The sequence below is a fragment of the Lepus europaeus genome, chromosome 14, assembly GCF_033115175.1.
Source record: "Lepus europaeus isolate LE1 chromosome 14, mLepTim1.pri, whole genome shotgun sequence".
In the NCBI taxonomy this organism is placed as follows: Eukaryota; Metazoa; Chordata; class Mammalia; order Lagomorpha; family Leporidae; genus Lepus; species Lepus europaeus.
This window is the reverse complement of record NC_084840.1, coordinates 41,211,635-41,239,052: the sequence shown is the minus strand read 5'-3', so window position 1 is coordinate 41,239,052 and position 27,418 is coordinate 41,211,635. Positions and strand designations below refer to the sequence as shown.

Genomic DNA, 27,418 nt, shown 5'->3' with positions numbered 1-27,418 from the left:
AAGTTCATTTTGTCAGGTACTTACTATAGTCAAGAAAGGACAATAAAATGCATACCCAAGGAAACATATACAAATAAGATGCTCCAGCACAAATATCTGTAGAAATTCCTTCACTATTACTGACGTAGCACAGGTTAGAACTGTGCAGTTAGAACCAGAGGGAAATAAGAGTGACAGAAAAGATACATGCATTTTCTTAAGGCCTAAAATTTAAAAAATAATGTATACTTGAATATTGTTTGGGGCCAGTGCTGTGGCGCAATAGGTTAATCCTCTGCCTGCAGCACCAGCATCCCATATGGGCACCAATTCTAGTACCAACTGTTCCTCTTCTGATCCAGCTCTCTGCTATGGCCTGGGAAAGCAGTGGAAGATGGCCCAAGTCCTTGGATCCCTGCACCAGTGTAGGAGGCCGGGAAGAAGCACCTGGCTCCTGGCTTCGGATCAGCTCAGCTCCAGCCACTGCGGCCATTTGGGGAGTGAAACAATGGAGGGAAGACCTTTCTCTCTGTCTCTCCCTCTCACTGTCTGTAACTCTACCTCTCAAATAAATAAATAAAAAAAGAAAAGAATTGCTAAGAGAACAGATTTTAAATATTTTTAACTGTACATATGAAGAAAGATAACTAAATTAAAAGATGAATATCTTAATTGGCTTGATTGCATCATTTTACAGTTTATACATATGGTAAAACATGTTACACATCATAAAGATATACAATTTGTATTTGTCAGTTGAAACCTATTTGTATACATATGAATTTCTCTTGATAAGTTTGAGGAGGACTTTTAAATAAATGCAAAATGGAAACATATTTGAACATAACATTTCTCAACTTTTTTTTAAAAAAAGTTTTATTTTATTTGAAAGTCAAAGTTACAGCGAGGCAGAGGAGAGAGATGGGGGTGGGGGAGAGGTCTTCCATCTGCTGGTTCACTCCCCAGATGGCTACAACAGCCGGAGCTGCGCTGATCCAAAGCCAAGAGCCAGGAGCTTCTTCTGGATCTCCCACCTGGGTAGCACAGGGGCCCAAGGACTTGGATCATCTTCTACTACTTTCCCAGGCCATAGCAGAGAGCTGCATTGGAAGAGGAACAGTTGGTACTAGAACTGGTACCCATATGGGATGCTGGTGCTGCAGGCAGAGAATTAACCTATTGTGCCACAGTGCTGGTCCCAAGAAATATTCAAGTATACATTATTTTTTAAATTTTATTTTTATGTATTTATTTGACATGCAAACATACACACAGATAGAGATAGAGATAGAGAGAGAGAGAGAGAGAGAGAGAGAGAGAGATAGCGAGCCCTCATGCACTAGTTCACTCCTGTAATGCCTGCAATGGCTGGGGATAGGCTGCAGCCAAAGCCAGGAGCCAGGAATGCAATCCAGTTCTCCCTTGTGGGTAGCAGGAACCAAATTGCATGAGCCAAACCTTTGTCTTCTGAAGTGTGCATTAACAGGAAGCTAGAGTCAGGCGGCAAAGCCAGGAACTGAACGCAGGCACTCCCATGTGGGACGCAGGCACCCTAACCAGCATCTTTGACAGCTGCTTCCTATTATCATGTATTGTCACCATGCGATGCGATAGGTCTCCAGAACTTAGTTCTCCAAATGGAAACGTTGTGCCTTTGTGACCAGCACCTCCTGATCTTCAACCCCTACCTCCCAGCAACCCTGTAACCACCTTCTACTGTGTTTCCATGAGATCAGCTTTCTTAGAATCAAACAAGTGAGATCATGCAGTATTTGTCTTTCTGTGCCTGGCTTATTTCACTTAGCATGGTGTCCCTCAGGTTTATCTCTGCCATTGCAAATGACAGAATTTCCTCGTTTTTGAAGGCTAACTCATATTCCATTTCGTATGTATACCGCATTTTCTGTATTCATTCATCCTCTGATGGACACTTCAGATGAGCCCATATCTCAGGCTGCCGTGAGCATGGAACCTGAGATAGCTCTTCAGCATACTCAGCTCTATTCCTTTGGATATAAAACCAGAAGTGGGATTGCTGCAGCATGTGTTAGTTCTATTTTTAGATTTTGAAGAACTTTTATACTATTTCCCGTGATGGCTGTACTAGTTTACATTTCCAACAGTGTGCAAAGGTTCTTTTTCTTCACATTCTTCTCAATACTTATTATATTTTTGGTAACAGCTGTTCTAATAGATGTGAAGTGATATCTTATAGCAGTTCCAATTTGCATTTTTCTGATGATTAGTTATATGGAATTTTTTTCCCTATATATCTGTTGCCCATTTGTGTGTCTTCTTTTGAGAAATACCTATTAAGCTCCTTTGTGCAGTTTTTAATCAGGTTATTTGTTTTCTTGATGTTGAGTTTTTGAGTTCCTTATATATTTTATATATTAAAATCCTTATCAGATGTTTAATTTGGAAGCATTTCCTCTTACTCCATATGTAGCCTTTTTCATTTGTTGATGTTTTTCTTTGCTGTGCAAAAGCATTTTAATTTGAAGTAATCTCAGTTGTATATCTTTGCTGTTGTTGTCTTTGCTTTTGGGGTTATATCTGAAAAGTTTTTGCCAAGACTAACAAACACCAAAAGCTTTTTCCTTTTGTTTTGTTTTCTAGTACTCTTTTTTTTTTTTTTTTAAATTTGACAGGCAGAGTCAGACAGTGTGAGAGAGAGAGACAGAGAGAAAGGTCTTCCTTCTGTTGGTTCACCCCCCAGATGGCCTGAAGCCAGGAGCCAGGTGCTTCCTCCTGGCCTCCCATGCGGGTGCACAGGGCCCAAGCACTTGGGCCATCCTCCACTGCCCTCCCAGGCCACAGCAGAGAGCTGGACTGGAAGAGGAGCAACCGGGACTAGAACCCTGCACCCATATGGGATGCCAGCGCTGCAGGTGGAGGATTAACCAAGTGAGCCATTGCGCAGGGCCCCAGATTTCCCCTTCTGGTAGTGCTCTTAAAGTTTCCAGTCTTATGTCCTCAATCCAGTTTGTGTTGCTTTTTGTATGCTGAGTGAAATAAGAATCCAATCCATTCTTCTGCAGGTGGATGTCCAGTTTTAACCTCATTTATTGAAAAGACTGTTCTCTGCCACTGTGTGTTGTTGATACCTTACTGGAAGTTCAGTAGACTGTAAGGTGTGGATTTATCTCAGGGTAGTCTTTTCTGTTCCGCTGGTCAAGGTGTTTTTGTGTTCTTTTTACTGTTATGTGTTTGTGGTATATTGTATTTTGGAGTCAGATAGTGGTGATGCTCCCATCTTTGTTATTTTAGCTCAGAATTGCTGTAGATATAAATTAATTATAATATAAATTAATTATTATTAATTTAATATTATAATATATTATATATAATTTAATATTATAATATTATATATTATATATAAATATATAATAAAACATAATATTAAATTAATGATTTATTATAATTAATATAAATTTTAGAATTTTCTATTTTTCTGAAAAATAACTGGAATTTTCATTGATTGCATTAAACCCGTGGATTGCTTTGGGTAGCATGGACAGTTTATCAATGTAAATTCTTCCAATCCATTAACCTGGGGTATCTTTTCATTTACTTATGTCTCTTTCAGTTTCTTTCATAGTGTTTTAGGTTTCATAGTTTTGGCTAAATTTATTCCTCAGTATTTTTTCATGTGTTTATAAATTGGATTGCTTTCCCGATTTCTATACCAGGTAGTTTGTTGTTCCTGGACAGAAGCAGTGCTGAATTTTGCATACTAATTTTGTATCCTGCAATTTTACTGAATTATTTTTTCCAATAATTTTTTTGTTTGATTTTCACATTGTAAACTCTATCATGCCATCTGCAAAAAATTAGAGCCAATTTAACTTCTTCCTTCTCAGTTTGGATGCCTTTTATATTTTCTTGGGACTTTCAATAACATGCTGAATAGAAGTGGTGATAGTGGGCATCCTTTTCTTATTCCAGATCTTAGAGGAACATATTTCAGTTTTCACAACCATGTATGATGACAGCTGTGGGCTTGTGATATATGGTATTTACTGTGTTCAGATATTTTACTTCTGTATCAAGCTTGTTGAGTTTTGCTTTTGTTTGTTTGGATTTTTTAAGACTTATTTAAAAGTCAGAGCTACAGAGAGAGAGTGAGAGACACAGAGAGAGGTTTTCCATCTGCTGGTTCATTCCTCAAATGGCCACAACAGCCGGGGCTGGGGCAGACCTTCGCCAAGAACCAGGAGCTTCTTCCAGGTCTCCCATGTGGGTGCAGGGGCCCAAGGACTTGGGCTATCTTCTACTGCTTTCACAGGCACATTAGCAGGGAACTGGAATGGAAGTGGGGCAGCCAGGACACGAACCAGCACCCATATAGGATGCTGGCATGGCAGTCAGCAGCTTAACCTGCTACACCATGACGCCTGCCCTTGGGTTCTGTTTTTTTATAGTGAAAGGTATGAATTTTTTCAGATGTTTCTTCTGCGACTGTTGAGATGATGATGTTTTGGCCCATGTTTTTGTGTAAATTTTGTCGTTCTGTTAATGTGGTGTATTATGTTGACTGATCTTTAGCCTATGTTGAATCATCCCTGCGTCCCACAGGTAGATCCCACTTGTTCCTGGTGAGCGATCCTTTTAATGTGCTGTTGAATTCAGATTGCTGGTCTCTGCTTATCAGAGCTATGGGCCTGGATATTGGAAATTATCTTTGGTTTTTGTGTTCTTGTCTGGTTTTGGTGTCAGAATGATGCTGGCTGTTGGAAGAACTCCATCCAGTTAGATTTTTACAAGGCGTTTACAGAGGATTGGTATTAATTCCTCATGTAGTTTCCTGTATGGATTTATTGCTATGTATTTCAATTGGCAACCATATTGACAATTTATAATTCATATCCTCCTTGTCAGACAACAGAAAGATCAGAGTTAATGGATCCAAAGAACCTATCGAGTTTAAGTCGAATCAGTGGTTTGGAGCGACGGTGAAGGCACACAAGGGGAAGGTGGTGGTGAGTACGACTGTGTCTTGTAGTGCAGCTGTGCAGTGCCCTGTGCACTGACATGTTTTAAAGCCAATTGTCAGAAAAATTCATTCATGTAAGAGTAGGTTAGACTTCCATAGATTAGCATATCGGCATTTTAAAAGAAATTGCTTAAAATTAAAGAATTGATTTTTAGTTGTTCAAAGATAAAGAAAATAAAGCTTGTTTTCCAGATCAGTTACTTTCAAATATTTCAAAAATCACAAAGAAAGAAAAGTAAAAGGTAATCTACAAAAGTGAAATCAACAGTTTGTGATGTGATGGTTTTTAATAGCTCTGTCTCAACTATTGAGGAACCATTTTGTTTTCCCCCTTCATACTATTTGTTTAACTCTTTACTTAGTGTAAGGTTAATCTTATGAGTATAAAGTGAACTAAAAATAGATCTTTGTAAAAAATACAAATGGGAATAGGAGAGGGAAGAGGAAGAAGGGTAGGAGTGTGGGCAGGAGGGAGAGTAGGGTGAGAAGCATCTCTATGTGCCTGAATCTGTATAAAGGAAATATATGAAATTTGTATACCTTAAATAAAATAAAAAAAGAAACAAAAAGCTAAATATTAAAGAGGCAAATACTTTATTACTAAAGAACTTAAAATACTGACTAAAATTTGATCAGAAGGAAAGGACTGTTAACTCTAAGGATGCCTTAAAGTTAAACTACTGTGGTATCATGATCCTTTCAGAAATAAAGGAAACATTTTCTTCAATAATTAAAAAAAATGGCTGGGGCATCCCATATCAGAATGCTAGTTCAAGTCCCACCTGCTCCACTTCTGATCCAGCTCCCTGCCTGCTAATGTACCTAGGAAGTCAGTGGAAGATGGCCCACGTGCTTGGGCCCCTGCCACTCACAGGGGAGAGCAGGATGGAATTCATGATTCCAGGCTTCATCCTAACCCAGCCCCAACAACTGTGGCCATTTGGGGAAAGCATGAGAGATCCCCCTCCTCTCCTTCTCTCTTTGTCTCTGTCTCTCCCTCTGCCACTGTCTTTCAAACAAATTTTAAATATTTAATTTATAAAACCTGTTAAATGCATGATTCTTTGTGTTCATTTAATACCTTTTAAGACACTCTCAAATAGGTTTCTTGCAGTCTTTAAGTCCTATCAATTTATACATAATTAGATCCTCTTGTTCTAGGCAGTAACATGTGTCTAAGTTATTGAGAAATAAATGACTATTCAGTGTTCTGGAAGGTTCTTTTTTTTTTTTTTTTCCCACTGTTTGGGGACTGTCTTAACCTATTGGCTTTGATTTCCTTAAAATAATAAAGAAATAACTTTGGCTTTTAGGATTTGTTTAAAACTATTTGGAGTATGATTTAATAAGTATCTAAAGGAAATGCCTGGCTTTATTTAGTCTATGTTTAACCCCCCTTTTCAAAAAAATTTTTTGACATGAAACAGGTAATGTATAAAATATAGACAGCTCCCTCTGGTTAGAAACATTTACAGTATACTCCCTGTAGAACTGCGTTTACATTAATGCAGTTTTCACATTTGAGTAAGAACTTTTCTATCCTATTGTGGTAAATGACAAGGGAATTAGTATTGAAAAACAAGCCCTATATATTAACTCTTTGGGATTAAAAAGTCTTTTGAGTGAAATATTAATTCTGTCAAATTTTAAAAATTTACAGCATATCATTGTTGCACATTTAATATTTGTAAAAATACTTTAAAACTGAGAATAAAATAATTGAATTTTGTTCATAATAAAATGGCAAGATTTTGACATGCTTCCATTTTCTAAATTGTACAATGAGAAATAGGATGATATAAAGGGTATTACTGTGGTCCTTTCATGACTTTGTCATCAGATCTTATAACATGGCTAAAATAGACATAAGATGCTATCTTTTACCTTCAGGTTTACCATGAATAGAAACTATTAAATAAAAAATAAAGCAAGAAAGATAGATAAGAGGGGAACTTGTCCAGGTTAAATTTGTTTAAAAAAGGTAATACAACTTCAGTGGTAAACGAGACGAATCCACAAAACTGAGGTTTACAAATTTGATTGCGTCCTTCGATTTGAAAGTCCTCTTTTTATAAAGCAACAATTACACAAAGAAAGGAGCTAGTCCTCAACGTTAGGCATCACATTGAATCATTCATTGTTTGAATTATCATTGGTTTTCATGTAGGTCCAACTTTTTTAAAACAAGAAAAGAAAATATGAGTTCATTGCTTTTAAGGAAGTATTTTCTTTTGCTAGGTTACTTGAATTTAAAAGTATATGAGGCATAGTTATTGTATATGTTTAGTTTTGTAAATTCTATGGTATAGTTATGTCATTGTGGGAGCTAAAATTAAAAAAGAATAGAAAAAAAAACCTGTATCAGTATTGCTATACATACAGTTTTTTAAAAAAATATTTATTTATTTGAAAGAGTTACACAGAGAGAGTAGAGGCAGAGAGAGAGAGAGAGGTCTTCCATCCGATAGTTCACTCCCCAATTGGCCACAATGGCCGGAGCTGTGACGATCCGAATCCAGGAGCCAGGAGCTTCTTCCAAGTCTCCCACGTGAGTGCAGGGCCCCAGGGACCTGGGCCATCTTCTACTGCTTTCCCAGGCCATAGCAGAGAGCTGGATCAGAAGAGGAGCAGCCGGGACTAGAACCGGCACCCATAAAGGATTTCAGCGCTTCAGTCCCAGGCGTTAACCCACGGCGCCACAGCACCAGCCCCTTATACGTATAGTTTTGTCAAACTTTGTTTTATATCATTGTCAATCCAATTTTAAGAATGACATACTACTATAGTTTTAATGATCTTTGATTATTTTAAAAATTTACTGTATATGAATGAAATGGTCATATTTTCATTTGCTTCTTGAATATAGCCCTTGTCTATATTCCTGCTGAACTAGGGTCTTTTTACTTGTTGAATTCTTTATTTGTGGAGCACTAAGCCTTTGATTTAATTTGTAAATTAAAAATATCCTATCTCAAATATTAGAAAAGACAAGGGAGGCAGGAAAGAAGAGTGAAGGGGTAAGGTGGTATAATTATGTTAGAATTATGTCTGTGAGCTAAAGTGAATCTGTTCTCTTTGTATTAATATCACATTAACATGAGAATTATGTTGTAGTAATTATCATGCATTTGCTGTGAACCCTGAGGCTCTAATTTATTAATAAATTGCTTAAATAAAAAAAGAAACAAAATAACAACAAAAAAAAATCCAGGCTTTGGAAGTTTGATGTATTCTGACTACCAGTAATCATTAGCCTGCAGGAGGCTGATTAGTAACCCCAATAATTTAACACAGTTGTCATGAATTTAGGTATACTATTCAATCATTCAAACCAAACTGCGTAATGAGAAAACTGCATCAAAAAAATGTTACTGTCCTTGATGTTTCCTAGGCCTGTGCTCCTTTATATCACTGGCGAACTCTCAAATCAACACCAGAAAAGGATCCAGTTGGCACCTGCTATGTAGCCATTCAGAATTTCAGTGCCTACGCCGAGTACTCTCCTTGCCGGAACAGTAAGTTATTTCTATTCCTCAGAGCTGAACTTTAGCCATTGTACACAGCAATGCAGATAAGCTCAGAATGCCACTGGTGCGTAATAGCGATAAAGATTTTTGACAGCCTTATGGTGTGTCTTCATGTGACAACAGACCAGGCCTCTTCTGCTGAGCCTCCTTTGTGTCTTCAGATATCTGTGGTGGGATTGATTGGTTTCTTTAGGCCTTAAGCTTTCAATAGCTACTCAGAATCACTCTGCACTGGGGAATGCTGACCGCCTTGCCTTACTTAATGACAGGCACGGTGTTAAGGTGGCATGCCCTGGCTGGGGATACATGTGCATTGATCTTTCTCTGGCCTCTGTTCTCAAAGGCTGTTGCTTTCCTGGGCAGCTATGTCTTGCAATACCTACATGGTTGGCTTTTCTGCTTCAGGTGTTTAGCCGTCCCCTCCCCCCGACCCAATACACTGGAAACCTACAGTCCACATCTCTGGTAGTTCTAGAATCTTCTGGCAAAGCATCCTTTCCAGCACCCTGTGAGTGCCATCTTTGGAACATTGCTATGTGATTAATTCCTCCTGGTGGCAAACCCAAGAACTTTGGGATAACATGATTAATTGATTGATCCATTTACTCTGAATCCTTTTTGTCCACCCTTCCAGTTTCCTATGGGTTAGACAGATTACAAGAATCTGTGGACAAGCAACTGATAGATTTGCATTCTGATTCTTAATAATTCATAAGATCACATTAGGGGGAGACATATTATTAGCAAGACCATCCTAGTGTCTCATTTCAAGATAGTTTTTTTTTTTAAATGCAATCCCAAATCAGTTTCATTCCTAAAACTGTAAGTAAATATTCCCCACTTTGTAAGAATATTTTTAAAATTCAAGATTAACTGAGGTAAGACAATGGGCAAATATGAAGTAAAAATGAAAGTTAAGGAAGGACCAGCATATTAGAGGGTTAACAAAGAGGCCACTGAGATAAAGAACTGTAAGTGAAGCATTTTGACTCTGATGGTTTGGGCCAGAAGTTTCTGGCAAGAAGATTATGACTTTCTGTTTAAAAATACTGAAATAAATCAGACATTTCTTCACATTACAAGAGTTGTCAGCTGAATGAATTATCTATGAAATAAGGGTTTTATTTTAAACATGGCGGATCTTTGTAGATAATGAGACGATTATTCATTTGACACGTGTCTGTTGAGCGCTAGTGACTCTGTGTCTAGGAAATTCTGCAAAGAGCACGAGAATACAAGTCCCGGTGCTCAAGGCAGTGACTTCTAGTTGGGAAGACAAACAGATGGACAAAGAAGTCCATGATACCACATCAGGGAGTGAGGAGAGCCACAAATAACAATATAGCAAGACAAGAGAAGAGGCAGAAGCCAGGCCTGGGGCAGGAGCATAGGGAGTGCTTTTAGACAGGGTGTTAGGCAGGGATTCCTTTAGCAAGTGACGGTTGAGGTAAGGAGGGGAACAGCTTTCTGGGCACGTGAACAGCCAGTAAGAGGCATAGTTTGTATCATGTTCCATTCAAGGTGCAGTGCCCCTGGGTTGGGTAAGAGATTAGCATTATACGCTAACGATAAAATTCAGCGAACAGCTAAAATCCAAAAGTTACTCAGAAAACTAATGGATGAGCTGAGATTCACCAGTGAACCTGTTCTCTCAGCGTTTGCACCGGTCCATACCACAGTTTTCACGATTTGCTAATGCCGCCCTGCTGCAACAGTGAACCATCATGAACACAAAGACAAACCCATCCTTCACCTGCTCTGCCTCCCAGAGTGTCACGTTCTTCCAGCTAGCATCAAGAAAGATCGTTATAAAACCCATCACTGCTTCTTGTTCTGCCTTTTGGCCTGACAGGGGCAGGATGTGAGAGCTCAGATGAAGACAGCACATGGAATCTTGATGAGTGGGGCAAAAGTTTCCGTGTGAGTTTGAACCATTGTCTAAACATGTAAATACTCGGTCACCCATCTTGAGTTACCTGGGCATATTATGATGCCGAAGAATCTACTGTTTATTCTGCTAAATACAGGAGCAGCTCAGCCCCTGGTAAAAATAACGCTCGTATTGAATTGCAGAATAGCTAAGGAAATTGTCAAGAATTCTTCCAGGGCTAGTGCACAGCCACAGCGCTCACATCCTCATGGCCTTCCCGTTCACACTTGGACTTCTTCCGCCTCACATCAGCCAACAGGCAGATTTCCTGTCATGGCTGAGAAGTTCACAGTTCATTAACACAAAGCCAGCTTGTTCATGAGCATATGGCCCATGTCACAGAACAGGGACTTCAGTGATACGATTGTCCAAAGGGAATTTAAAGAAGCCTCATGTTCATTCTGCACCACGAAACCCTTCCACTGATCCCGTGAGCAGTGTCCTGTGAGTAGGACGGGAGCGCACCTGCTCATTCGTATTCATGAGGAGCCTGTGGCACCTCTGGTCATTCATGATTCAGGTGGGGATGGGTCGCACACACCCTTTCCTTTGTCTTCGGGAGCCAGCAGATAGCAGTGCGTGATCAGCATGCTTCCCAGGATTTCTGAGTTCACTCTGGGACGTGACTGCCAAGTTCACGGACATTCTGTCGTTCTGGAAAGGAAGTACTCTTCAGCTCTCGTATAGTACAATTCAACAAGAAAAAACTGCCTGTTAAGGGGGTGAACCTCACTCTCTGCTATGATTGCTACCAGTATTTGAAGCTGGTTGTGAAGTGAATTGTGTGAAAAATAATATTCTCAGTGAATTTCATGAAAAATTTTTAATTTACCTTTTTCAGTTTTCTGTTTTAAAGCAAAATTATTTCAAAGAATGGTCATTTTTTTTCCATTTTGAGTAATTGAGAAGATTAAAAACAAAAACCAAGTTGATTTTTAAAAGTTTTTAAAGATTTATGCATTTAAAAGTCCATTTCTTAAATATCACATAGTAATATTCATATGTTTCTGGATGCATATAAATATTTATACCCATGAACTTCAAGAAAACTTGTACCTAGACATTTGAGGTTATACAGATGAGCTTTTAGGGGGCTTTATAGGATTCATAACCATAAGCCACAAAATATAGTTGTAAAAGAAGGAACTAATTGTGTTAAAATAGTGTATGAGGTAGAAAAATATTTTTAAAAATAAAGAAAGCATCTGGAAAGAATTGATGACAATGCTAAAATTAGCTAAGTTCTGACAAAAGAAAAGAAAAAAAAAAAAAAACCTCACAGAAGACATTCTAGGGAAAGCTGGAAAGAACAGATACATTTCAGAAGTTTCTGAAACCAGCCCGTACTCAGCCTGCAATTGTTTCTTATGATGATGTATATTTCCTTTCAATCCTTCTTACTTTAATTTCCATTCAAGAGTTTCTTGATAAGGTAGGAGCAATTATTTGCATATTCATATTTAACTGAGGGTGATTTAAAACGTTTGTGGATGTTTATAGCCCTTATCTATACTCTTGAGCAACAGTGGTTTTTCTATGTACTACTTGTTGTATTATTTGTTTAGTGGAGGTTTAAGCTTCTGATTATGAAGAAAACTGAAAATATGTCATTGTAAGAATTAAAAAAAATATGAAAAGAAGGGAGGGCAGGATTGAGGGAGGGAGGAGAGGGTAGGGTGTGAAGAATCATTATGCTCTTAAAACAGTATATATGAAACTTGTTCCCTTTTTTATAAATTAAAAATAAGTCTAGGAGTGGATTTGTGGTACAGGCCATTAAGCTGCCACTTAGGACACCTGCATCCCATATTAGAGAGCCTGATCCGAGTCCCTCCTGCTCTGCTTCTGTTCCTGCTCCCTGATAATGTGCCTGGCAGGCAGCAGCTGAGCCTTGAAGGGCAGAGTTAGAGAGAGAGAGAGAGAGAGACAGAGACAGAGACAGAGACAGAGGGAAAGAGAGTAAGAGAGAGAGATCTTCCATCCACTGGTTCACTCCATGAAGCCGTGAGCTTCATTCAGGTCTCCCACATGAGTGTAGGGGCCCAAGGACTTGGGGCATCTTCCACTGCTTTCCCAGGCGCCTTAATAGGGAGCTGGATCAGAAGTGGAACAACCAGGACTTGAACCGACATCCATATGGGATGCCAGCGCTGTAGTTGGTGACTCAACCCATTATGCCACAACAACGGCACCCCAGTCCAGGTTTTTACAGGCATTGGGAGAGTGAACCAGCAGATGGAATATCTATATCTCTCTCTCCCCAACACTCTGACTTTCAAATAGATAAGTAAATCTAAAACAAAATCTTAAATAATTTTGGTTGCAAAAAAATCTTGAAATCTATGGCTTAAGGGGTCTCCAAAAAGTTCATGGAAAGTGTATACTCTGAAAAACAATGCATGATTTCAAAAGCCTTTTGCACTCAAATAAACTTAGTAATTTCATTTTTGAAGTCCTCTCAGAGGTAATTATTGAAATTCTCTCTACTTAACTATGTTTTAGCTATAATTTAAACAATGGAAATGTGTTTCATATAGCACTTTAGAGGTTGTAGATTTATTTATTTGAGAGGCAGAGTTACAGAGAGAGAGAGGGAGAGACAGAGGGGTCTTCCATCACTGGTTTGTTCCCCAAATGGGTGCGGTAGGCTGGAACTGGGCCAGTATGGAGCCAGGAGCCTCCTCTGGGTCCCCCCCGTGGGTGCAGGGGCCCAAGCACTTGAGCCACCTTAGTAGCTTTCCCAGAGCATCAGCAGGGAGCTGGATCCGAGGAGGAGCAGCTGGGACGTGAACCTGCTTCCACATGGGATGCTGGCAGTGCAGGCAGAGGTTTAAGCTACTATGCCACAGCGCCAGCCCCCTGTCGAAATTATTTTAAAGGATAAGTTATAAGCATTAAAATCATGATTCTAATGCACTGGAGATTTTTGGGAACAATATTCTGTGAATTCACCTGTTGGCCGGTATAGAGTTTACGAAACTGCACTGTACAATGAGATCTTACCGGACATCCAGTTAGTGAGTTAAATTGAACAAGACAGAAAATAAACCATTTCTAGAGAGTTTTCTCTTTTGTGAACATTGTGAACACCAGCATTGCAATCTCAATCCCTTTGAGATTCACTGCAACCAGCAATGCAGTTTCCCAATTTACCCAACTTATCATAATGGAATAATTTACAGTTCAATTCCTGTTAAAGAGCACAGAAATGGAAATCCTGGTTGGTGCCCAGCAGAAAGCATGGCACAGGCGGTCTTGTGTAGCCCCCCTTCTCCGGGACATGGTATGTTAGGAATGGAGATTTGCCTGCTTTCTCTTGGACTGCGTCGGGGGAGCATGATAGCCACTGCCATGTGGGGATGTGGAACAATGAAAGGTTTTATTTCTTTGTGAACATGAGTTGTAAAACTCAATATAGGCCAGCACCGTGGCTCAATAGGCTAATCCTCCGCCTGCGGCGCCAGCACCCCAGGTTCTAGTCCCAGTCGGGGTGCCAGATTCGGTCCCGGTTGCCCCTCTTCCAGTTCAGCTCTCTGCTGTGGCCCGGGAGTGCAGTGGAGGTTGGCCCAAGTGCTTGGGCCCTGCATGGGAGACCAGGAGAAGCACCTGTCTCCTGCCTTGGGGATCAGCGCAGTGGGCCAGCCACAGCGCGCCGGCTGCAGCGGCCTTTGGAGGGTGAACCAAGGGAAAAAGGAAGACCTTTCTCTCTGTCTGTCTCTCTCACTGTCCACTCTGCCTGTCAAAAAAAAAACCTCAATATAAAAAGCCAGAGACACATGGTCCTGTTGATCTTACCATAGAATCAAAGAGATATTTGTGATTAGGAAATAGAAAGATGTTTAATAGAGTTCTTAGAATGAATTTTTAAAAAATATATACAATATATTGATGTTTTAATGTACAAATCTACAGAGATAACAGAATACCTTGACTTGGTCATTAAGATATATTTTGGGAATGATGACATCATAACATTTATGTATTTTGACCAACCCAGGCAACGCTGATCCTGAAGGCCAGGGTTACTGCCAAGCAGGATTTAGTCTGGATTTTTATAAGGTAAATTATTTTGGTCTTGTAGCTTCTAAAATTTAATGTTTGATTCTTTTCACAACCCTATGCCTCTCATTCCCACACCCCCAAACAACAACCAAAGAACTCTTAGACACATATTCGTCATCATATCTGACAACTTCTTTACATCTTTTTATTTGTTCTTAATGTCTTTTCTTTCCAAGTAACCTATGCGCATGACAACCTTATTAAACAGTCCAGAAATACACGTGATGAAAAGCAACAGTCTTTCTTTCTACCCTTTATAGCAACCATTCTCACATGAAAATCGCCAAAACACAGTTAAAAAAAAAAGCCCATGGGCTGGCGCTGTGACATAGTTGGTAAATCTACCACATGCAGTGCCAGCATCCCATATGGGTGCTGTTCAAGCCTCAGCTGCTCCACTTCCGATCCAGCTCTCTGCTATGGCCTGGGTAGGCAGTAGAAGATGGCCTAAGTCCTTGGGCCCCTGCACCCATGTGGGAGACCTGGAAGAAGCTCCTGTCTCCTGGATTCGGATTGGCACAGCTCCGACCGTTACGGTCAATTGGGGAGTGAACCGGCTCACGCTCGTGCTCTCTCTCGTTCTCTCTCTCTCTCTGTGTAACTCTGACTTTCAAATAAATATTTTTTTAAAAGTCTGTTTCTAAAAAATCACAAGAACCTACAAATTGTTTGCTCTCTTGACTTAATGCACCAATGAGATTTAATATTTGGGTTAAAATTCACATATCCTCTTGTAAAATTAAAAACAGAGATGTCCAGTATGGGTATAATGGACCAAGATTCAATGACTTTGAAAACAGTATAGAGGACCGGCACCGTGGCTCAACAGGCTAATCCTCCGCCTAGCGGTGCCAGCACACCGGGTTCTAGTCCTGGTCGGGGCGCCAGATTCGGTCCCGGTTGTCCTCTTCCAGGCCAGCTCTCTGCTGTGGCCCGGGAGTGCAGTGGAGGATGGCCCAAGTGCTTGGGCCCTGCACCCCATGGGAGACCAGGAGAAGCACCTGGCTCCTGCCTTCGGATCAACGGCCATTGGAGGGTGAACCAATGGAAAAGGAAGACCTTTCTCTCTCTCTCTCTCTCACTGTCCACTCTGCCTCTCAAAAAAAAAAAAAAAAAAAAAAAAAAGAAAAAACAGTATAGAAAAATTTCATAGACATCTGAACTGTTTTATTGTCTATCACGGCATTTTTTTAATCATGGCTGTTTTGTTTGTTGCCTCTGCATGTTCAAGATGTAGAATACAGATGGTGGGGTTGTAAGTAGATGGGGAAAGTTTTCCATTTTCTAGTCTGGAGTTTTCATTCTTCCTCCTGAGAATGAGGGCAACTTGCAGATGTCTGAAAAAAGAGGTATTACTATGGCCTTGAAAGAAATTAAAACAGAATTTTTCTTTTTATCACCAAGGTTCAAAAAACCAGATCTGCCACATGGCACCATATTAAACATGCAGATATTTCACTTACCAGAGGTACTGCCAAAAAACTGAATTTATATATTCTCAAGGGAGAGAATTCTACTTAATTGAGTTAATTTAAAATTACTTGATACACTAAATAATTGAAAGTTAAAAATGGGAAAGAAAATGATCTGCAGGCCTCATATATAAGGGCCTCTTTGAAGAATCTCTTTTTTATGTGTAACAAATTGTTAGAGCAATGCTTATTATTAACCATGATCTATCATCCTTTACAAAATGTCAATATTTCTTTTCCATTGTTACTGGTATTCTTTCTGTTTTGCAGAATGGAGACCTCATAGTAGGAGGACCTGGAAGTTTCTACTGGCAAGGTATGTTCTATTACAGGAGATGAAGCAGAAGCAAATCGAGATGTCCACTTTTTATTCTGTTAATGGTATATCCCCATTCACAGTTTCTGGGATAGAGCATCCTTTCAATTTGTAGCTTGTTATATGAATGGTATTTGAAAATCCTCTTGCAACTGAAGTCATTTCTCCACCAACAACTTACTGAGGCTGTACCAGTCCTTGCACCAGATGCCACAGATACAGTAGTGAATCAAAATAGGGTTCCTATCTGGGGAGAGATACAGGCAGTGACAGAATATTCACAGGAGAACCTGAGAAATGCCAAGCAGGATGCACACTCCTACGGAAGGGAATGTCCTGATGGTGCCATGAGACCCTGGGGGTCCTCTCCACAGTGGCAGTGCACAGGTGTGCTGGAATACCTGTGCCTTGCTTACCCAGCCATGAACATAGGTGCAGGACAGCCCCTGCACAGAGAGGATGGCTTTTTCTAAGGCTTACGATGGCATGGCTTAGGCCAGCAGCAGCCCAGGAGTGCAGAGCTGGTGGGATGAAGGGAAGTCAGGGTGACCAGAGTTAAGAGAACCTGGAAACAGCTGGATCAGAGGTATGGAGTGGCCTCACCCGCCACACAGGGCTCTCAGGCCAGGGTAGACAGTTTTGTCTTTATTGCACAAACAGTGGGAAACCACTATGGATTTCTCAGGATTTAAATGGATGCTGTTAGCTAGAGTAAGAAAGAGTTATCTGTCCTAAGGGTAATGGGAAACCATTAGGAAAATGTAGCCATGGATGCTATGATCAAACGCTGGGGGCCAGTGTTGTGGCAGATGGTTAAGCCACAGCCTGCTCGCTGGTGTCCCGTATCAGATCGCCAGTGCGTGTCCCAGCTGCTCTGCTTCTGATCCAGTGTCCTCCTAATGCACCTGGGAAGGCAGCACAGGATGGCCAGGGTGCTCAGGCCTTTGCCACCCGCATGAGAGACTTGGATGGAGTTCCTGACTCCTGGCCTCAACCTGGCTCAACCCTGGTCGTTGTAGCCACTTGTGAAGGGAATCAGCAGATGGAGGATTCTCTCTCCACACCACTGCTTCAAGTAAATAAATAAATCTTAAAAGAGACCACTCTGGCTGCAAATGGAAAATGGATTGGAAATTGGCCAAAGTGAAATATCAAAAAGACAGTTATAAGATTGTAAACTAAATAGAGCCAAGGAGGTATAAGGCTCAGGTAACAATGTTTCCTTCATAGGGTGGTGATGGTACAGATTTTAAAAGAGGAGAAATCTGAGACACTCTTTAGAGGCAAAATAAGCAGCCTACGTGGTGGACTGACTGCTTGGGCATGCGGAAGGGGAAGGTGTCAAGGCTGTGTTTCTGACTTTTGCCCCTGAATGGATGTAACTGGGTTGCACTGAGATAGAGGACACTGGGTTTGGAGTGGGCTGGTTAGAGATGGCGAGCTTGCTTTTGATTATGTTGGGTATGGAAATGTTTGAATTATCCAATAGCTCCTGCATAAATATTTAGATGTATTGGCCTGTGCTCAGAGAAGATACCCAGGTTGAAATACAAATTCATATCACGTGCATATTGGTGATAAATGAAGCCCTGGGTATGGATGGTACCTATACAGAGAAGACAGATTGCGTTTTGGCTGTTAGGTTTAGGATAGTGGTAGAAGAAAACCTGACACCTATGAGTAATTGAGGGAAAGTTTTTTTTCCAATGGAATAGACTTGATTGGGTTTAAAAGTCGTTAGGAAAGGCCAAAAGAGGTGGATTCATGATAAAATTTTATATGAACTTACTGTTAAGCTTAATTCATGTGTAAACAATTATCAACATCAAATGCTTAACATTTTATATCAAGCCACCACTTGCTGTGCTGGCATCCCATATGGGCACCCGTTCTAGTCCCAGCTGCTCCACTTCCAATCCAGCTCTCTGCTATGGCCTGGGAAAGCAGTAGAAGATGGCCCAAGTCCTTGGGCCCCTGCACCCATGTGGGAGACCTGGAAGAAGCTCCTGGCTCCTGATTAGCTCAGCTCTGGCCATTGTGGCCATCTGGGAAGTGGGCTAGGGGATGGAAGACCCCCCCCCCCCCTCTCTCTCTCTGCAACTCTACCTTTCAAATAAAATATAATAAATGTTTTTTAAAAATTGTAATGTTTATAGATAAAATTGAAGGAGACAACCAAAGGCTCTGTGTGTGTGTGTGGTGTGTGTGGGGTATTTATCTTTAATCCAGAGAAAATTAGCCAATTCTGCTGACATTATTCATGGACTCCTATGTAAACACCATTGTCTTAGTATTGAAACAATTATTTCAGTCTCAATCACTTGAAAATATTTATGACCTGGTTGGACAGTTTTACTCCTTTTTGGACTTTAAACAGACTGGGAATTATGTGAATTCCCAAAGAATAATTTGTCTTTAAAATTAACATTAAATGTTTAAACAGTTTTCTCTCAGAGTATGAGATCATGCTGTTGCCTCAGATGCCCTTTATAAATATGGGAATGCATAGAAATTGCAGCAGAAAATTGCTGGCTGCCTTTTAGAGACTTATCACCCTGATAAAATCAGATTCTGAGATTTCTGAGATCAGCCAAAGTGCTGACATCAGTGTTGTGGCCATGATTCTTTCTGCTGAAATTGCGGATCTCAGTGGACCTGGCTGCCTCCCGTTATAACAATTTTATATTTTTTCAATATATTTTAGTAGCACAACAAGTAAATGGCTCTAAGATTATGGAATTCCTTTGTTTAATTTAGCTGATATGTTTGTAGTCTATTACTTGGATAAGTGATTTAGATTTAATATAGCATCCATACTTTTCTTTCTTTTTTAAAGATTTATTTATTTGAAAGGAAGAGCCACAGAAAGGTAGAGGCAGAGATAAATGGATCCTCCATTAGCTGGTTCACTCCCCAAATGGCTGCAATGGCCAGAGCTGGGCTGATCCGAAGCCAGGAGCCAGGAGCTTCTTCTGAGTCTCCCACATGGGTGCAGGGGCCCAAGGACCTGGACCATCCTCCACAGCTTTCCCAGACGCACCAGCAGAAAGCTGGATTGGAAGCAGAGCAGCCAGGAATTGAACCAGTCTGCATATGGGATGCCTGCACTGCAGGTGGTGACTTTACCCACCATGCCCCAGCCCCACCCCCCAAGATTTAATGTGGCATCCATGCTTTTCAAAAACTCAGTTTTGTAGGAAAGCCAAGGTGACCTTGCTTGTCACACCAGCTGCCCAACAAGCAAAACCAGGTGACCCTAGAGAACACATTCAAGCTCTTTGGCCTTCAGCTTCCCCACCTACGAGATGCCATGTATGGCTAGATGGTCTTAAAATTTCCTTCTACCTAGAAGAGTCTAGATTTTCTTGTAAAATCACATAAATTTTGTCTATGTCTCCACTCTTAGATTCCCTTATCATTTGGAGAAGATAGAACTAGGCATGCTTAGTGCAGCAGGAACAGAGATAAAATACTCTTATTAATCGGCGGTCTCCTACCCAGCTGTAACAAACCCTCGCAGGCAGTTCTTGTGGCAGGCAGGAAAATTCACCATCATACATGCAAGCAATTCCATGAAAGCTTTCAAGGGACTGTGTGTCTTTCTGCTTTTGCAGGGAGGGGGGGGGGCTGCCTCTTTTATTCATTCAGTTCATGAATTAATCTGTTTAAACACAGGACAGGTGATCACTGCCAGTATTGCAGATATCATTGCAAATTACTCATTCAAGGATATTCTACGGAAACTGGCTGGAGAAAAGCAGACAGAAGTGGCTCCAGCTTCCTACGATGATAGTTACCTTGGTAAGCGCCACTGCTGAAGATATTCGTGGTTTCTCGAGAGATAAGCATGTTAAGTGTAGATGCAAATGTTGTTCCCGACTTGTGTGATTTGGCATCTTATAAAAATGTTCTCTTCTTGTTAGAGTGGTCTTTTCATTTGAAGTAGGACTGTTTTTCAGCCTTGATGCATAACCTACATAATTAGAGCAGCTATTTCATAAATGCCCCAACAGTCTCCCCCACATAAAATATTTTGCTGGTGTAGACCCTATGTATTAGCGAGGATGCTACGAGCGCTACAGGAGTGACATACTGGCAGCCCTTTGCAGTTTCTAGGGCTGCGGCAAAAGACTTTCAATTTCTAGAGTATCCTGAAAATGTACCGTGTGCAAACACACGACCTCATTGCATCAATAGTCTTTCCCACCTTTAGTATCATGGTAGCATTTTGATTGTTTGGTGAATTTGAAAAAAAAAAAAAAGTTGTGGTTGTGTTTTGAATTATAGCTGAGACCTCACTTTTAGAACTAAGCAAAATTTGTGGAAAACGATCATGAAAGGAGTTGGAAGATCTTGCTGGTGATCAGAAAAAGCAAATCCTGAGCACCAAGAGTATCTTTCAGAGGATTCCACCTGATCATGATGAAGAGCAGGCAATTCTTAGAATGTCAGGCCCTGTCGCTACACTGAGAAGATGGATTATGAAGACTTCATGCTTGAAAATGGACCTCAGACTATGATTTGATTTCCATGCTCCTACTGAAGAGCAATCGTAACAGATCAATCATGCTTCCAGGGTTTAGCATGAAAGCTTTGAAATTGTTGGGATTAATTTTCTTCTTGAAAGAATCCTTAAGTTTTATTTTATAACGTTTGTAGAGACTTCTAGGCAAAGACATTCTATGGTAATTCTTTCCTTTTCTTCTAGCTAGAGCTCATTTGGTAAGTCATCAAGTGTGACCCTCTGGTCCTTTTTTTCTAACAGGATACTCAGTTGCTGCTGGGGAATTCACTGGAGATGCTCAGCAAGGTGAGCGGAATCATTGATCTATGTCACTGACAAAGCAGGAAGGAAAGTTAAAAGGACATTAACAAAGTCCTTTTATAAATGTGCATTTCTTTGCTATTCAGAATGCATATAAATGTAATACCAGAATGTGTAGGTTCATATTTTGTAGAAAAAAAATACACTTGGTACAAATTTTAAATTCGAAGAATTTCATTAAAAACTAATCTTTATAAAATATATTTATGGGTCTGGTGCTGTGGCACACAGGGTTAAGCCCCCATTTGCAGTGCTGGCATCCCAAATGGGCACCAGTTCAAGTCCCAGCTGCTCCACTTCCAATCCAGCTCCCTGCTAATGGACTGGGAAAAGCAGCAGCAGATGGCTCAAGTGCTTACCACTCCCTCCCTGCCTCTGCACCCACATGAGAGACTCAGATTAAACTCCTGGCTTTGGCCTGGCCCAGCCCCAGCTGTTGTGGCCATCTGGAGAGTGAACCAGGGGGTGAAAGATACCTTTTTTATGAATTTCCCTCTCTATCTATAATTCTTTCAAATAGGTAAATAAATCTTTAAAAAATCTATTTAAAAAATTAAAAAAAATTAGGGTAGCAGTCCAATGTCATGAGTGAAAATATAGAGATGATTAAATGACTTCAGCAAAAGCCATGCTACTGGTGACAGATGAAATTTGGGAAATCAAGATTTATTTTCTTTCTTTAATTTCATACTGAACAGATCTAAAACTATAGTCTCTCCAATCCCAATGCAAATTTCAACTTTTTTTTCTCCCTGTAAACATGCTCAAACCCCAAATAACAGATTAATCCCTATTCTCAGATATGCCCTTGGTCTTTTCTCTTCTGTACTTTGGCTGTCATCTCAGTTTTCAGTCCTCCGATTCTATGTCCATCCTCATCTTCAGAGATCAAATGCTTCTTTCCCCTTTGGAGGCCAATTTCAAATGTCATCTTCTCTGAACCCCTTCTTCAGTGTCTTTTTGTGAGCTCCTGTGTCATTTCATGTTTCCTCTTTCCTGAGGCCTTTACCAATCCCTTACCTGCCAAACATTTGTTGTGTGCCTGCTGCGTGCCAGGCTCTGTTAGGTGGGGAGCGTGCAGAGTAACCAACGGTCCTTACTATCAGAGTTTATAGTCTACCGGGGCTGACAGACCTTAAGCAATGCACCAAAATGTCTAAATAAAATTTGTGGGGGCAGATGTTTGGCACAATGGTTACGACATCCCTCCAGATACCCACATCTCATAGAAGAATGTCTGGCTTTGAGTCCTGGTTCCCTTCTAATTCTGGGTTCCTGCTAATGCAATCCCAGGAGACAACGCCAAGGAGTAAATGTAATCAAGTTATGCTTGTGATCAAAAGAGAGAAAGAAGGGAGGGAAGGGAAGGAAAAGGAGCCAGGAATCACACTGGCTTCTCAAGTCAGTTGTGTTGGGATGAGAGTGGGGAAGAGTGGTGTCGTGTGTAGTCCTTTTGGGTTCATGTCTGGCTCCTGGAAGGTGATATTTATGCACTGTTCATATTTTCCTCTCTCACAAAGGTAGACGGCATTTTACTCATGATAGACTGATAGAAGGCATCTCAATAGAAATAGTTGAAGCTGTAGGGTCACCATTTTCCACACAGGCTCAAGTTTTGGCCTCACTGGCTCCATTCCTCAGGATATGGCAATCTCTCTGATTCACACTTGCTTATCTTTGACTAACATGAACACTACCTGACTCACAGTATTGTCCTAATCACTGAGATGGTCATGAAATGCTTATCAGATAAGCAGTAGCTTTTACTTTGTAGTGATATTTATCAGATGAGTCGGATTACAACATCCATCAAGAGTTGCCATTTTCTGACTTCTTTCATATCAACATTAACTGCTTTTCACTAATATAAGTGTTTTAACTAATTCACAAAGAGTTAAGAATAGATAAAATATTGCCATTACTGGGAATCATCATAGGTCTTTTAATGGTTTCATGTTGACAAAATATGCAAAGTAGAAATTTATAAGGAATTTTTTTTGCAGTTCATTAGAGGTTGAAAATAATCAGGATTTATTTCTTTAAAAGAACTTTTTTTTAGTATGAGCCAATTATTTTAATTGTGGGAGGGGAAAGGGAAATAGAGAAACACTTCTATCTACTGGTTCATTTCTCAAGTGCCCATGATGGCTAGGGCTGGGCTTGGCCAAAGCCAGGAGCCAGGATCTGCGTCTCTCTTGTGAGTGGCAGGAAATTGACACTTGAGCCACCACCACTGCCTCCCAGAGTCTGCATTAGCAGGCAGCTAGAGTTTGGAGCTGGAACTGTACATCAAACCCAGGCACTCCACCCGTATAAGAATAGTCATCTTAACTGTGGTCTTAGTCACTAGGCTAAATGCCCACACCAAGCTAATTCTTTAAGGACCTCTTTTTCCATAACCTTTTCTTTGAGCAGTGTATTGTAGTGCTTAAAGAACCTAGACTTCAGGGGCCAGCATTGTGGCATAAAAGGTTGGGCACCCTGCCTGCAATGCCAGCATCCCATATGGGCACCAGTTTGAATCTCAGCTGCTCTACTTCTGATCCAGCTCCATTCCAACATGCCTTGGAAATCAGCAGAGGGTGGCCCAAGTGCTTGGGTCCTTGCCACCCATGTGGAAGACCTAGATGAAGCTCCTGGTTCCTGGTTCTGGCCTGGCCCAACCCCAGCCATTGTGGCAATTTGGGGAGTGAACCAGCAGTTGGAAGATTTCCTTTTCTCTGTCTCTCCCTATCTCTCTGTAGGTCTGCCTTCCAGATAAATAAACAAATCTTTAAAAAAATAGAGAATAGATTTCAGAGCCAGACCTCTTGGGTTTAAATCCTAATTAAATAAATTTTTAAAAGATTTCATTTGAGAGATAGAATTACAGACAGAGAGAGGGAGAGGCAGAGAGAAAGGTCTTTCATCTTCTGGTTCATTCCCCAAATGGCTGCAATGGTTGGAGCTGGGCTGATCCAAAGCTAGGAGCCAGGAGCTTCTTTTGGGTCTCCCATGCAGGTGCAGTGGCTCAAGCACTTGTGCCATCTTCTGTTGCTTTCCCAGGCCACAGCAGAGAGCTGGATAAGAAAAGGAGCAGCCAGGACACGAACTGGTGCCCCAATGGGATGCTGGCACTGCAGGCAGCGGCTTAGCCTACAACAACACCACAGCACCAGCCTACCCTGATTAAATCTTGATGCCAATATCTACTAACTTTGTGAGCCTGGAAAAATTACCCAACATCTCCATTTCCTTATTCTTCATCTACCTCATAGGTAGACCTTATAGTCTCATCTGCCTCATAGAATGCTTGAGAGGGTTAAATGAGTTGATTCTCTGTGTTCAGAAAATAGTGCAGTACCTAATAAGCAGTAGGTGCTGTTAGCTGTAAGAAGAAACAACCATTGAGTTAGGAGCCAGAGAGAGAATTGAATAGCAGGTACCTTTTTAAAAATATCAAATCTTACACTCAATCACTTAGAAAATAATAGTGATTTTCCATAGGATATCAGAAATATCTAGAAAGTAGCTCTACAGTTTAAGTGACCTGAGAATATCTACAGTAAGGACACTGTCAAAAAAGACCCTCATGATTAATTCATTAGATCACCAAAACTTCCAGTGCTTCTCCTGCTTGCTTAGACAAGAGGGAGAGAGCATTATCTGACAAAGAGCAAGCAGCTTAGAAACCTCGCCCAAGGAGTCATTACTGTGCCATCATTGCACTGCTAAGTGGTACACCGATGGGCTTCACTAGCTTTGAGGCCTTAGATCCATAGCTGTCTTCCAATTTTCCATGTGTTCCTGACTCATAAAACGTCGAAAGCCTGTGTTCTTGTGTTCAAGTCAGCAGTGGTGAGCCCCATTCCCGGGACTTGAGCAGGCCCTACCCTGCTGCAGGAACGTGACGGGGCCCAGAGGGAAGAACATGGGCTCTTCTGCCGGTTCTCAGCTTCTACCACCCAACAACTCTGAGCTCAACTGTGACGACACTGTCTAACCTTCAGTTTCCACATATGTCAAAATCAGACATTAGCACTGGGGCTGGCATTGTGGCACAGCAGGTTAAGCCACTGACTCCGGTGTCCCATATGAGAGCTGGTTCAAGTCCTGGCTACTCCACTTCCATCCAGCTGCCTGCTAATGCACAGGGGAAAGCAATGGGAGATGGCTCAAGTACCTGGGCCTCTGCCACCCACATGGGAGACCTGGAGGGAGTTTCAGGTTCCTGGCTTCAGCCTGGCCTTATAACTCTGCCTTTCAAATAAATAAAATACATCTTTACAAAAATATATCAATGCCTTTGTACAGGTTAAAGGAAGGAGATGCTAAAAAGCACATAGCATGTTGGTAGTGGATGGAATACATTCTGTAATTCAGCCTTCTTTCTGCTTCTTGCTAATGGGGTTGATGTCCAAGTTATATATTTCCAGGTCAGAATCTAACTTTTTCCCAACTGTATTGTTGATATTAAGAAACCATGAGTTATTGGAATAGACTTAAGAAAAGTCTTTTTTTTTCTTTCCAAGTGAAAACTTTCATGGTTGAGTGATAGTTCTAACTTGCCCTGGACCCCAGGCAATTAAACTGTCCTAATCATTTACAAAAGACTATGAACATCATTAATCAACATTACATTTAATAACTCCTTAGTGTTGTGGTCACCTGAGGTTGCAGACTACAAAGTTACCATGTGATGTCTAAATGTCTGTGGGATGCAAGAAGTAGTGGTTGCCATGTATTTCAAATGGCATAATCCCCCTGGATCTGTCCTAGCCAACAGGCCTGACCCTGAAATCAGGCAACGCCATTATATCTGATTGTGGCTTCTATTCTGCGTCAGAAGACTTTAATTCAAACTCAGAGAAAAGCATATTGAAAACTGGGCAGTGGACTACCACTCTGGCTGCTTCCCTGGCAAGCTAGCCAGATGGCTAATTTGTTCTGAACCCGGTTTTCTTATTTATTTATTTATTTATTAAGATTTATTGATTTATTTTAAAAGCAGAGTTATAGAAAGAGAGGGAGAGACACACAGAGAGATCCTCCATCTGCTGGTTCACTCCCCAAATGGCTGCAACTTCCCAAATGGCTGGAACTGGGCTGATCTGAAGCCAGAAGCCAGGAAATTCATCTGGGTCTCCACATGGATGCAGGGGCCCCAGCACTTGGGCTATCCTCTGCTGCTTTTCCGAGGCACGTTAGCAGGGAGCTGGATGGGAAGTGGAGCAGCTGGGACTCACATCACTACCCATACGGGATGCTGACACCACAGGTGTCCACACAACCCACTACACCACAGCACTCTTCAGTTCTTGCTTCCCTGTCTCATATCGTTGATTTTTCCCTCTCTCCTTCATCCTTCCCACCGCTGTAGAAGCAAGTATTGGTTCTCCCTTTTTAAACGGAATCTCTTCTTCCGCTTCTCCCTCCAGCGCCTTTGAAAGAGTGTCACTTTTCTCTGCCCATGTACTCCGTGGACCGCTCCTTGGCTCCCCTTCCCTGGAACCCACTGCTGTTGGACTGTGCCTTGCCTCTCCAAATCTCTCTGGCCAAGCGCACCAGTGGCCTCCACGTAGCTCATTTTCCTTAACAATTAGGAGCTTTGATTCTTCACTTGACCCCAGCAGCTTTCTTTTATTAAAAAAACAAAACAAAACAAAACTTACTGGGCGTGTGAGATAGCCTATCCCAGTTCGTTTTCCAAATGTCCTCCATTGCTCATTTGGCCCCAGGATATCCAGGTCTCCCACGTGGGTGGCAGGGACCCAACTGCTGGAACCCTCACTGCTCCCTCCAGGGTCTGCATTAGCGGGAATTGGGGATCAGGAGCTGCATAGAGTATTGAATCCCTGTACCCCAGTGCAGGGCACGGGCATTGTGTCTGCTGCCTAAGTGGCCACCTCATGGAAGATCTTTCATTCCCTTGCCCTCACGGGTGTGTCCCTTGCTAAGTGCCTGACCTGTTTGTTTACTGTTGGAGCTCCCTCCTGGTAATCTCATTTATTTCTTTAGCTTAGACTAAATTCCAAGTCCATGTATTCAGCTTTCTACTTAACCCCTGCACTTGAATAGCTTTCTCAAATTTAATGTACTTCTAACTGAATGTCTGCTCTTCCCACCAAAACAGGAGGGCTTTGCAGAAAGTGCAGGGAAAATCTGTGCATGAATAAAACTGTACATGGATTTCAAAAAGTGTTTGCTCTAAAATGAATGTCCTTTCACCCCATTTTCCATGAACTTGAGGTGTCCTCATGTGCTCTTCCCTCTCTCATCACCAGGGCAGTATAAATGGCAAGGCCATGTTCCAAGTTGCTCAAGCCAAAAAC

The 27,418-nt window shown here is 41.2% G+C and overlaps 1 protein-coding gene across 1 annotated transcript in view; it reads left to right on the top strand.

The window, feature by feature from the left end:
• ITGA8 (integrin subunit alpha 8) overlaps positions 1–27,418 on the top strand; it is a 191,921-nt gene that overhangs the window by 24,402 nt on the left and 140,101 nt on the right. Inside the window, exons 3-8 of the mRNA XM_062210503.1 lie at positions 4,861–4,961; positions 8,367–8,490; positions 14,430–14,491; positions 16,237–16,282; positions 19,958–20,083; positions 21,048–21,092. Of these exons, the coding sequence (XP_062066487.1) occupies positions 4,861–4,961; positions 8,367–8,490; positions 14,430–14,491; positions 16,237–16,282; positions 19,958–20,083; positions 21,048–21,092 (504 nt within the window). The remainder of the gene's footprint in view (positions 1–4,860; positions 4,962–8,366; positions 8,491–14,429; positions 14,492–16,236; positions 16,283–19,957; positions 20,084–21,047; positions 21,093–27,418) is intronic.